At 38.1% G+C, this 12778-nt stretch overlaps 2 protein-coding genes across 5 annotated transcripts; one reads left to right on the top strand and one right to left on the bottom strand.

Annotated features, from left to right (window-relative positions):
- Window positions 1-2054: 2054 nt before the first annotated feature.
- On the top strand, window positions 2055-5201 carry LOC132190404 (F-box/kelch-repeat protein At5g42350-like). 4 transcript variants are annotated; one of them, XM_059605379.1, is made up of 2 exons: window positions 2055-2213; window positions 3220-5201. In XM_059605379.1, the coding sequence occupies exons 1-2, from the start codon at window positions 2149-2151 to the stop codon at window positions 4973-4975; spliced, it is 1821 nt and encodes a 606-aa protein (XP_059461362.1). In that variant the 5' UTR covers window positions 2055-2148; the 3' UTR covers window positions 4976-5201. The 4 variants fall into 4 exon arrangements, with proteins under 4 accessions (XP_059461362.1, XP_059461364.1, XP_059461363.1 ...); XM_059605381.1 differs by having other exon boundaries at window positions 2062-2209; window positions 3139-5201; XM_059605380.1 differs by having other exon boundaries at window positions 2105-2213; window positions 3139-5201.
- A 2060-nt stretch (window positions 5202-7261) lies between these two features.
- On the bottom strand, window positions 7262-12710 carry LOC132189287 (U-box domain-containing protein 44). The gene is made up of 4 exons (XM_059603954.1): window positions 12432-12710; window positions 10940-11511; window positions 10520-10829; window positions 7262-9050 (listed from the first exon to the last, which is right to left on the bottom strand). Exons 2-4 carry the CDS (start codon window positions 11492-11494, stop codon window positions 7474-7476), a joined length of 2442 nt encoding a protein of 813 aa, XP_059459937.1. The 5' UTR covers window positions 11495-11511; window positions 12432-12710; the 3' UTR covers window positions 7262-7473.
- Window positions 12711-12778: the final 68 nt, after the last annotated feature.

The following is a 12778-nucleotide window of genomic DNA, read 5'->3' as shown; positions in this document are numbered from 1 at the left end:
TTACATTGCATTGCTTTTTGTTACTGTGTACTAATTATTTAGTTAATTCTAACGTGCTTTAAAAATAAATATCAATTTAATAAAATAATTTTGAAAAAAAAAAATTATCCAACTCAATTTAAAATTCGACTGTGACAAACCTTTAATTCTATCAAGGTCTATGTCGGTAGGGAAATATAAATTATTGGAATGGATGCAGTCAAACAAATTAGTATATGCTGAGGGACAGAACCACCCATTGGGTTGAGTGGGCTACCTAAAAAAAACTACCAAAATTTTAAAAAGTCCTTATAAATCAATTTTTATATACTTTACGGTCCAATATTGTCAAATTCGAATCGAGGTTGCTTGTTGATGTTAAAAGAATTGAACACCAAAAAGGTGGAGTGTTTATGGTTTTAGGACCACACTATCCATAGGCCCATAATTAAAGATCACGTGGTCCAACCCTTTGGTAGCCACATTTTTTCCTTGATCGAACTATTTCATATATAAGTTTCCAAAATGCATGTGCCATATCAATTTCTCCATATAATCTATCTGAAGGACAAATTTGGCAGATTCTATGCTATTGACACATAGAGAACAATTTTTGTGGGTATTATCTCTCACGTCCAGAATCAATAAAAATTAAAAAAACAACCAAAGGCATACAATCATCTAGTTAAGGTCGAAATAAAACCAAATGTATTTATAACAAACCATACATCGAACCAATGTGGTTGAAGTCAAAATTTGTTAGAAGTAGCATCAGTAATAAAATGTTAAATAACTTTTACAAATTAAAAGTAATTTTTTTTTAATAGAAATGTGAGAGATTAGGACTTAGGAGCTGGGACGGGGTAATGTGTTAATGTTATACATCACCCTCGTCACTTCAAAAACTTATGTAACGTAGTTCCTCCAATTAAAAGACCACCAAGCATTTTATTAAAAATTAACAAACGGGAGTGTTCCATCCCAAGAGAGAAGGAACGGAAAGAGTAGACGACATCTCTCATCATCTTCATAGAATTTTTCATAAAAATAGCCAAACTATATCATGACATTTCCATGCATCAAATGTTATAGGGGACCATATCACATAAATTTTGTGTAATTTGGGTGATAATAGGGTGATATATAATACTACTCTATGTTAGAACTCTCCCTTTGACGGATAATGTTTTACCTCACCCTATTACTCGTTAAAGGGAGACCCATATGGTTGAACAATGATATACATATCACTCTATTATCTTTCATTCCTAAAAGTTAGTGTGACGTGGTCTCTCATAACATTTGGTGAATGGAGATTGATTTTTTTTTTTTTTGGTTGAAAATGCCACCTTACATTAACTTTGAAAAGATGAGACGAGGATAATAAGGTGATGAATAAAATTAGTCCGATTTGACCTGTATAAGCTTGTTTTATGTATGAAATTACCTCATTCTACATAATTATAGAAAAAGAAAAAAAAATAATAATCACAAAAATATGTTGAGATAATATTAAAATTCACATTCCTTGTATTCTCGTTGTGGTGGACATACGTTCCAAAGTAAAATATAAAAAAGAGAAAAATTTCAACCAAAAACATGTAAAAAAAAAAAAAAAAGTACACGTAGAGTGTGGAAACAGTCTCCATCATCCACACTGAAATTGGAAGTGGTTGGATTGTATACTCGTCCCCGGACTCGTAGACCGTTAATGGGTCCACCCTCCCTAACTACCGAAGAAAATACACTGCTACTCTTCACACGTGTCACCCCCACTCGTGCCAGCAAAAGCGTCAATCTTATCAAAATAAAACAAAAAGAGCACCACAGGCTCCCAGCCGCTGATTCATCGATACCCGAGCCCACACTTGAAAAACGCGACAACGCCTCGAGATCCCGCAATGAATCCAACGGCCCAAAGTATTCCCATCAGAGAAACGTTCAATCTCGTGCTTCCACCAAATCAGAACCCATGGAAAAAGAGACAGAGAACAAACAGGAATGCCAAATGAGTCGCTTTGCAAGCAGTGCTCGCGTCGCTTTACTAAATTCCAACCAAACCCCTTAAATATATATATATTTTTTTATTTTGCTTTTTCTTTTTAGAAAAAGACTTTTTAAGGTCTCCATGATCGATCCCTCAGTGGCCGTCCATTCCCCTGAGCTCCAATGATCGAATCTCATCTCTCAGATTTACTTCGATTTCTCAAGGCGCTTTCACATTGCTTCAGTATGTGAGTTTTTTGATGATTTTGTGTTTGTTTGGGCTTTGAATTTCGTATACGGAGCATTTGGTTGCTGAGGATTCGGAGCAAAAGAAAAAAAAGGAGATTAAATTTTTGTTGCGTGATGCTTTTTCTTCTTGATTTCTCAACAACCAAGCATGGCGTGACTTTTGAATTGCTAAAGAACTCGCTGAAAATCTTCTTGGGATTTTGATTTGAACGAGTTTGCTGATTCTTGTTGTTGTAGCTCTTGTCGAGAGCAACCAAATGGACTGCTATCACTTTGTTTTTTGTTTTTTGTTTTTTCTTCTTCTTTGCTTTGGGTTAATTGGTTTTACGTTTCAAAATTATGATTTGAACTGTTCTGAAATTTGTTGAATTAGGATTGATGCTATTATCAAAGACGTTTACGAAAATTTTAATAACCGATTTTGTGTGGTTTAACTATAACTTAATGCGGCAGATCTGGTGAATGGTAACGATTAATTTGCTAAAGATTTCGTTTTGGACTTATATTGCCATAACACCCATTTGTTGTTGTTAATGTTGTTCTGTGTATGTGCTTTTTTGTCATTTCTTAGATTTGGTAATGGTTGATTCGTTGTTTGCTAGCCGAGGAAGTTGTAGAAAGTAAGGAAATGTTGAATTCTGATTGAATCGCATGCTCAATATGGATTAGTCCTTTCCATTCAACGAAAAACTCGCTGGCTTATTGAAATACCGGAACTGGTTTAGTTTCTCTTAGTTTTTTATTTTTTTTCTCTGTCCAAATGAATCAGACAAGGTTTCACGTCTGCTTAGTGCTTGCATATGTTAGATGTGCTTTGGTGTGCTTGAAGCAGATATCATTTAGGCCACAGTATTAATGAGTAGCTTTGAAATTTATGATTTTCTTCCATGTTGAGTTTAATATTTCTTGGTTGCTTTGTTTTAGATGAATGGTAGAAGCCAAGATTGGTGATGGGTATAAGTGCAATTTGCAAGATTGTGATTAGGTGTGTGCTTTTGCTGGCAGAGAACTAGAGAAGACCATGTTTTCTGAGAGACTGACAGGAGAACAATCTATTTGTCAAGATTTTGAGGCTTTGAGTGTGTCAAAGCGTCTTGTCAGAAGTGTTAGCCAGAAGTTGAAGAAGAAGTACAAAGGTGGAGGAGAGGAAGAGGATGGGGTGCGAGGAGTTTCTATGAGATGTCTTACTTTATATGGTAGAGGTGGGGGTTGCAAAGTAGGGGCTGACACTGGTGATGAATTTGGGGATCCAAGTAGTAGGAGGAAATCAAGTTCCAGTGAAGAAGGAAAGGGGTACAAAATGATTTGTGGCACTGAGGAAACCGGAGTGGATTGCTTCTCATATGGGGTGAAGGAGAGATTTTGGAAGAAAAATAATAGGAAGGAGTTTGAACTTGAAGAATCAGTAAGAAACAGTAGAATGCATATATTTCTTCCTGATGATATTCTGGAAATGTGCTTGGTGAGGCTCCCGCTGACCAGTCTTATGACTGCCCGCCTTGTCTGCAAGAAATGGCGATACTTGACTACCACTCCTCGGTTCCTGCAGATGAGACGGGAAGGTTCCCATCAGAATCCATGGTTGTTTCTGTTTGGTGCTGTTAAAGGTGGCTATTGCTCTGGGGAAATACATGCATTAGATGTTTCTCTGGGCCAATGGCGTAGGATAGATGCTGATATTCTGAAAGGGAGGTTCATGTTCACTGTTGCCAGTATGCAGGATGATATATATATTGTTGGAGGTTGTTCTAGCTTGACCAGCTTTGGGAGGGTGGACAGGAGCTCGTTCAAGACGCATAAAGGGGTGCTAGCATTTAGTCCCTTGACTAAATCGTGGCGTAAAGTTGCTTCTATGAAGCATGCAAGGTCGCTGCCTATTTTAGGGATTTCTGAGGTCAGTTCAGATTTTCCAAGCTATCAGAGTCATCAAAATCGGCAAGATAGACGCTTTTCCAGATCACGGATTGGTGGGGTGTCAGATGTTTACGAGGATCCTCACAGGCTTTCACTAAGACGACAATACAGAAATGCTATTGATGAAAACGATGCATCGATGTTACCCAATAGAAAGTCATACAAGTTTCTTAGACAAAAAAGTGATCAGTCGAACACAAAGGGCTGTAGAAGGTTTGTGCTGATTGCTGTAGGGGGTATTGGATCCTGGGAGGAGCCTTTGGATTCTGGAGAAATATTTGACTCTGTATCAAATAAATGGACAGAAATTCAGAAGGTGCCTGTAGATTTTGGAATTGTTTGTTCTGGTGTTGTTTGTAATGGGATGTTTTATGTTTATTCTGAGACCGACAAACTTGCAGGGTATGACATAGAAAGGGGTTACTGGATTAGAATCCAAACGACTCCATTCCCATCCCATGTTCATGAGTACCCTCCAAAACTTGTATCTTGTAATGGGCGGCTGTTCATGCTTTCTGTCTCCTGGTGTGAAGGAGAAGGTCGAATAGGCCGGAGAAACAAGGCTGTTAGAAAACTATGGGAGCTAGATCTCATGTATCTTACTTGGACTGAGGTCTCTGTACATCCCGATGCTCCAATGGACTGGAATGCGGCATTTGTTGGTGACAGAAACCTGATATTTGGGGTTGAAATGTTCAAAATATTTGGTCAGGTGTTGGATTTCTTGACTGTATGTGATGTGTCTGATATGAGGGCCAACTGGAGCCATATTTCAAGGAATCATGTAACTCATGAACTGGATGCTTCTTCGTGCATGACTAAATCACTCGCAGTCCTACATCTTTGAAGACAACCTCATGAAGTCATTTTGAGCAGACATCAAAATGGCAAAAGGTTTGTTTTGAATTCTTTGGACATAATCCTGGAGACTGCCTCTGGTCTCGGTTTCTGATTCCGACAGCTATCGGAGGTATGGTTTGCTCATGTATCATTTGATGTAATTTATTCACCACCATTCATAAAATTTATTATGTATTGTTTTTGCCTATTTTGTACCTGTATAATTTATTTCCTGTTAATGTCCAATTTGTGGATTTTGTCCAGCGAGGAACATGGTTGCATAAATTTTTGAATGTTTGCACCCTTTATATTTTTGATTGTCAACCTTTTAACTTGAAATAATTTTAGAAATCACATTTTTATTCTACAACTATCTCGTATGCCGCAATGCTAACGTGTTAGTCCTGACCAACTTTTGAACTTTATTTTTTATTTTTATTTTATTTTAACAATGATTGATTCAAGGGTTGGTTGGAATTTTCACATTAGCATTGTAAGATAATTGTGAAATAAAGATGTGGTTTCTAGCATTCTCTTTAAACTCAAGCTCCTTGGAATACTTGGTCACATTGTTGGGCACATTTCAAGTCTCCACCAAAATTCAAACAAAAGTTCTTCCAAGTCGGAGTTCTTTTAGTCTAAAAGCTAGTAAGCTTTAAGCATTCCAGAAAGTTTATGTTTTGTTTTTAGAATTTATTTAGTTTACTAAATCTTGAATTAGCTTTTTTCTTTTCCCCGTTGTAAATAGAGAAGAGTTTTTGAGAAAATATACTAGGATGAGTAATGGTAGAACTACATTTTTATTTTACCACCATCTCACTATGTTGATGTGTCATTGTCAATTCACCATTAGATCAAACTTTGTTAAAAGAAAAAAAAAAAAAAAAAAATAGATTGACAATGCCATAGTGAAATAGTGGTGAGATAAAAGTATGGTTTTTAGCATTACTCTATTAGGATTAATGTTATATTTAATCACACAACTCACAAGGATTGTGATGTAATGTATGATACTCGCAACTGCATATAGCAGTTTTCTGTTATTGAGCTAATGTTGAGATAGTCTTGGAATAGAAATATAGTTTCTAACATTTCTTATCGAAAATTATCAACTAATCTCAATGAAAGTTTACTTTTTATTTTTTATTTTTTTGGGTGTAGAATAACAGTTCGTTTAAGTACATACGATATGTGGCCAATGATTGAAAAGACATGATTCGTCACTTGCAAGTATTTGGATAAATGTTTTGATCCTGGTGGAGCCAATTTGGGGTACGGGCATTAAATTGGACAACCCTAATATGGGTCAAATTTTTCATATTCTATCATCGATTAGGTAACAACAAATGGCCAATAGTTCAGCAAACACTCGTGATTGTTTGGACCCAGTTGAAGGAGTAGTGGGTGGACCAAATAAACTACGACTCCTGATCCTTTTGATATCGAAGTTCAATGCAGAGAGCCATGATAGGAAGCATGTCAAATATTGTTGCCGCGTAAGAATCAAGCATGAGCAGTACAAAGCAAGAACGCTCATCAATCACATATCGTGATTGAGTAGAAGGATTGTTTCTGTTGCGTATACATATCGTGTCCTGTAAACAAGAGAGTTACTAGAGTAAAAGCAAAGAAAAAGAAACAAAATAAAAGGTGAACAAGACTGAGATTTTGATTTTGGACAGATTTCTCGAAATCCTTGATTTCAATACTAAAACGTCCACTAGATTGTGCCGGAATTGCACACTGCCATGTCATGATGAAAATCTGTGTTGCCAAGCCATCATGGAAGAGTTTGCTTCCTCGCAAATGGGTCTCTTTTCCTCAAGAAATTGAAGTCCTGGCTAGCTTGTCTCACATTTAGAGTTATTTATTTATTGATCCCAACTAATACCCATCCAATCCTTAATCAGAAATCAGCCCCCATTCAACTTCAAAACCAATATCATATATAGGCCTTTAAGACTGTAACCTTACGTTGCAACCGGTCCATATGCACAATCACCAATCTAACACCTAAAGTTAATCTAATAATAGAACAGTAATCTTTTTTTTTTTTTGTTTTTGTTTATTCACCTCTAAAGTATGATTGACAATTTTTAACACGACCCATCAAACCGATACAAATTCAACACAAAATTAAAACCTTAAAAGGTCTGACCTATTTAATTAAATGAGTCGATTTAAAGTTGACCTATATAATCTTATAATCATATCTTGACATGACTTGAACCTAATATGCGAACATGAATTGACACCCCTACTATCGATGCAAGTACTGGTTGTGCAGTTCGACTAAAGAAATGGAAGTTATTGAAACAGAATCATTAATAACAAATCAGCGGCTTTCAAAAACCTCTACAAAGGGGAAATAGAAAATCTGTATACAACAATATCTACCTTCAACTTTATGATTTCCAAACCTTCTATAAAATGCTGGGGAGAAAGAAGAATTACATACAGGTCCTTTTAGCCATCAACTTGAAGAGTTGGCCTTTTTGAAGAGGCCTATCCCCTGTTGGGAAAGATTCCAGAGAAGTTTGGAATCTTATCAACATGCTTTAAGGCATGCTCAGCTATCTGCCGGGTTCGATAGTCACCATGCTGAAATGCATCAACAAGTGCTGTACTCACATTTGGATCTCCAGAAACTTCATAGGCTATATCATCGGTTCGCAAAATTCTCTCAACTGCCCAAACTGCCCTCCTCCTTAGATTGTCCGTCCGTTTCTCGAGTAAAACGTCGAGTATGGGTTTGATTCCCTCAGCCTCACAGAGGACCATTACCCCTTGTTCAATATCAACGCCATCCTCCAGCAAAGTAGATAATGCTGCAAATGCTGCCTCAACCACCTTCTCATTTGTGTGGTCTAACAGAGCTACCAACTTCTCCACCGCCTGTCCTTCCAGAAGGCAAAAGGATTCTTTTAGGGAACACGTCCCACGATGAAGCCTACACAACCCAGTTATGACTGGTGGTTTGCTAAAGCATGGAAAGATTCCGGCGCAAAAACCACGTTCCGGCAACTCGGGCAATTTTGTTAAATTTTTGGACTCCAGTGACAAGTTCTCCAATGCTGTGGCAGCGACCAGCTGTACATTTTCTAGTCCATTGGCCTGAAGCAATTCAATAAACAATGCAGCAAGGCCGTGCTCGCGGCAAAGTGCAACGCAAGTAGGTTCATCTGCCAAAACAAATGTAACCCTAGCAAGTACCCGTACAAGCCCTTCAAGGAATGGCGTGACAAAGCGGCTGCCCCTCGTCTCCCCTCGCTGGATCCTGACTACTCTAGAGATGATCATCTGGAAGGCACCCTCATCTTGCATCTGCCTGGTAAGGCCCAAGTCCCTCTCTGGGAGATCAGCTAAAAGGCCAACTGCTGCAGACTGCTCTTCATTGATTCCTATATTTTCTGATATGACTCTAATTAGGCTACTGAGCTGGCCAACCGACCCCCGTAGGGCATCAGCCAGTTCCTGACCCATGTGTGGGGAGAGATTCTGGAGAAGTCTGATGGAAGCTACACGCAGCTCTTTCTGTGGAGCCTCAATAAACTGAACCAAACTGATAGTAGCACCAGAGCTTTTGATGGCAGAAACAACATTAATCGCTGTAGTTTGAGAATTAGTGAGTCCAACAAGAACCTGGAGAAGCTTGCACTCAATGGCCGGACCGGTGTTGCTAATGAGATGTAGTAGGTTATGGACTATGTCTTCTGAGACAAGAGTCTGGTCCTCAGGTCCAACTGGGATCGAATCAAAGTCATAACCTGAGTTCACAACATTAGCAAGAATTGTAGCAGAGACCTCTTTGAGTCTCATGGGAAGCTGATTGGAACCGACGGTGAAAAGATCCTTCACAAGAGGGGGAAGTATCCCAGCCTCTATCAACACTTTGGCACTTGCCTCATAAGATGAGATCTGGTTTAGAGCTTTTAAAGCAGCTTCTCTTGACTGAATACTACCACTTCTCATGATATTAATCAAAGATGAACCTGCGGTTTTAGCCACAAGGACTTTTACATCATTGTTCAATACAAGCTCACCTAGGTATGCAGCCATAGGCAGTTTGGTTTCTGGTGGGCCTGCAAAATCACGAGGGAACAGAGTTAGTTGAGTAACATTAACCACAGTAAAATAGTTTTTCCTCATAGAGTGAGAACAACAATATCTACCTTTACACATCAAAGACAACAAAACAGAAAAGAAGTATAACTCAAACTTGTACAGCAAGCTCAGTGAGAAGATCACTTTTTTTTCCCGGGTCTATTAACACACCTGGTTAGTCTTGAACCAGTAACTTCTCCTTCCACCTCGTTCTCATGAGGGGAAGGTACCATTATAGCTAGAGCTTATTGGCATCCTCTGAATTACTTAAAGTTCTAACAAAAAGCACTCCGACTATTTTTAAATTTTTAGATTGCTAAGGTAAACCCACCTCTCTACAAAATGCTGCCTTCCTGAGCTCCCAACCCATTCTACTCAGTAAGAAAACAGAGAGTTTTTTTGATAAAGATTCATCAATCAAAGATGACTAATGATGATTATAAGAATCAGCATTGCAGATCTCTTACAAGAAATCCTCCAATTCTTTTTTATAATATCATGTTCAGCATTTGGAATGCCCGATAAAATTTTCAAGCCAAACATCAACAATTATTGCAATCAAAAGATGAAAAAAATCAAAGGAAGGAAGAAATACAAAAGAACTTATGTCTTATCATGTGAAGTTAAAAACTGAGCAATCTTATTTAGCAATAATTTTTCCAATGCATACGAGTTTGGTTCATTTGAATAAAGTTATTATTGACTTGCCATTTTTTTTTAATTGAAAAGGTATGAGGGGGTGACCAACTAGGGCTACTATACATGGGCGTAACCGAGGTAGCACCTACCCGCTAAGAATTGCTTAGGAGGGGCCTAGATGGCGGAAACTGTAGGCGTTCTCTCAAGACCAATTGAGCCATAGTCTGATCCAGCCTCACCAGGACATCAGTGGTTCTCAAGGCAAACACATTCCATTGCAGAGAATCAATCCCATGCCCTAGTATATTGACTTGCACTTTCGAAACACATTCTTTATCAATTAATTTCAGCAAACAAAATAGAATATTCCATGCTCTAGCCCTGCAAGAATCAGCACATGTCTCAATGACACTGTGACCTCCATAGTAGTAAGATCGTGGAGGATACTTGCTTATGGTGGCCAAAGAAGAAAATGAGCAAAACATTTTAAACTCTACAATTTCTTAAGAAAAAGAAATCTCGGGATTGAGATATGGATTGCACATATCAATTGACCCTATTTTGTAAAAGGAATAATGCACATGTATATATGTCTATCTATATATAGGATTTCAAGCAAATTTAAGGAGCATAGTAATCAACACATTGGTAGAGCGGGTTCCAGGCATGGTTTGATATAAATTCTACTTCAAAAAACATGACAATCAACATTTTTAATGTCAAGTATTTGGGAAAAGGAAACAAGCCAAGGAGTACAGTTGCGTTGCAACAAAGTAAGCAAGCATAAAAGAAAAGACAGTGCAAGCACCTTCAAGGAGTTGGGTCAGAAGAGGCCGCAATCTACCATTTTCAGCCATCTGCCGCACATTGTTCTCACACTTCTCCAGATTCTCCAGTGTTTTATCAGCCTTCTCGACAGTTAAAAGATTCTCTGATTTGCTGCTTGCCATTCCAACCAATATAAGAATTGCTCCATTGACTGAACCAATCTTCTCACACAACATTTCAGATTTGGAGAGCTCATACAGCAAAGAGACAGCTTCCTCCCTCTCTTTGGAGAGCTCGTGTGACAAGAACTTTACTATAGTGCGCACAGTATCTCCCTCAGCCAACATTTCCTGCAAAAATAATAACAATAAAAAAAGAGAAATCATTAACAAGAGGATAAGCCCATTTATGCCAGCGATTCCTTAGAAGCTATATAGAGAATCACAAAACCTGCAACAACCTTATTCTCAACATCATCCTCCACCACAATTCGAAGAGTTTCCAAAGTTTTACACCGAACTTTACGGCTGCTGCTCTTCAACATGTCAACAATCAAGGGTATCAAGCCTGCATTACGTGCAACATGCTTATTTGATCGGCTCTTTTGGCAGACGTATTGGACACACTTCAAAGCCTGCAGAACATCACCATCTGAACTCCCCAGATTCAATGACCTACGAGCCATGTCAACCTGAACAGCTTCATTCCTAGCAGTCCACTCTTCAATGGTGTTCCGCAAAGCTATACTAGGTTTCAGATCTGCGCTTCTTAATTCTTTTAGCGTTAATGGGCAAACCAGCTTTCTTCCACTCTCTTTGCATTCCTTGAACCACTTTTCTATTGCTTCTCGTTCAAAAGTTTGTCCATTTTCTAAGGTAACAGGATCACGCATAACTTGCTTTGTCAATGGGCAGACAAATGCATCATAAATAGGCTCAAGATACAGTCTTTCAAAATGATTGCTCTCATCTGACTGGCTGCCAACTTCATAACTCCCATCCCAGCTATCAGCCATCTAATCTAAAATAACCCCTGTGACAAGTAGTATTGCAGAAAAGAAAAGTCAGTGTACCAATAGCCCTACAGTTAACAGTGGTCAGAGAAGTAATGCAAGAAGATAAAACAAAATCATTAGTGAAAACAACAAAGAACTAAGCTTCTTGACAAGGACGCAGCTAATTGTGTAACAAAACATCGATGCATGTGAAAGAATACCACAATCTTTCATGCTTCATTTTGTAGTTGTAGTTATAGTTGTAGATGGTTTTTTTAGCATCGACACTTCCATATATGCTTAGGGTCCAACAAAGTTTTTCTTTCTGTACATGTTGCAGTAAGCGTACACTAAGTAGATACAGAAGGGTCAATACTCAATAAGATGGGCAGTAAGCGTGCATTAGCAAGACGCCAGAAAGCGTTAATTTCAACCAAATACCGTGTTGGATCTAAACTTTGAGACTTGAAATCAACTGCTCCAAATTTCCCCCGATTTACTAGTCATATATCTGGTAGATTATTCCAATTTTAAACCAAAAACGAATCCTATGATCCCCTGAGTTGTAAAACTCATTTCAACTATATAAAAGACTGCCAAACTGCCAAAGTAAGCCAAGCTTTGCCAAAGTTATTAATTTCATTCACTCACCCGAACAGGTGCTTATCCTAAACATTCCAGTATAAATTGAATCCCAAATTTTTCTAAATTCAACTAACCACCCCTCAAAAATTCAACACAAAAAATGATGGCCCGTTGTTACTCAAACCAATCCAAATTTAGCTAAAAGCAAATTTTTAAATCTCAAACAATCCAGTCAATTCAGATTAAACCCAACCCTAATTTTTCTCTGCTTCCAAAGTGAACATGAACAATCCAGACAGCCTCCAGACAACCTCTAAAAACAAAAAGAAAAGAGAAATGCTACAAAGCACTAAGAAGGGTACCAATACCATACCTTTCTCTGAAATTCTTGGTAGACAAACAGCCTCCAGGGAAACCCTAATTCTAGTTCGACAGTTTGACAACAATCTCTTCTGGGTGGAGCTGCTGTTGAGCAAAGAAGAATCCAATACGCAGCTCTGGTTCCATTAATCAAAACTGAATTTAACTCACTGAGAAGAGATGGAATTAAAGACTGTTTCTTGTTTATTTAAGTGGAATAGTTTAAGACACAGAAGAAAAAGAAAGTTGAGGGGCTTGTGGTCGATCAGGAAAGCAACAAGAGCGAAAAAAACAAAGCAAGAAAAGTAAGATGATAATAGAGGTAAATATCGTGGAAGAGAGAAAAGGTTGACCCAGATG

The sequence above is a fragment of the Corylus avellana genome, chromosome ca8 (assembly GCF_901000735.1).
Source record: "Corylus avellana chromosome ca8, CavTom2PMs-1.0".
NCBI lineage: Eukaryota > Viridiplantae > Streptophyta > Magnoliopsida > Fagales > Betulaceae > Corylus > Corylus avellana.
Note: the sequence above shows the minus strand (reverse complement) of the source record. Positions and strands in the feature narration are given on the sequence as shown.

Bases quoted from the DNA above. Each gene is read 5' to 3' on its own strand.
- LOC132189287 (XM_059603954.1), bottom strand. From the start codon at position 11,494: ATGGCTGATAGCTGGGATGGGAGTTATGAAGTTGGCAGCCAGTCAGAT. The intron at 10,830-10,939 runs GTTGTTGCAGGT...TTATTTTTGCAG, and splicing joins AGGATGATGTTGAGAATAAG to GAAATGTTGGCTGAGGGAGA. The intron at 9,051-10,519 runs GTGCTTGCACTG...GTGATTTTGCAG, and splicing joins TCTGACCCAACTCCTTGAAG to GCCCACCAGAAACCAAACTG.
- LOC132190404 (XM_059605379.1), top strand. From the start codon at position 2,149: ATGATCGAATCTCATCTCTCAGATTTACTTCGATTTCTCAAGGCGCTT. The intron at 2,214-3,219 runs GTGAGTTTTTTG...TTTTGCTGGCAG, and splicing joins CTTTCACATTGCTTCAGTAT to AGAACTAGAGAAGACCATGT.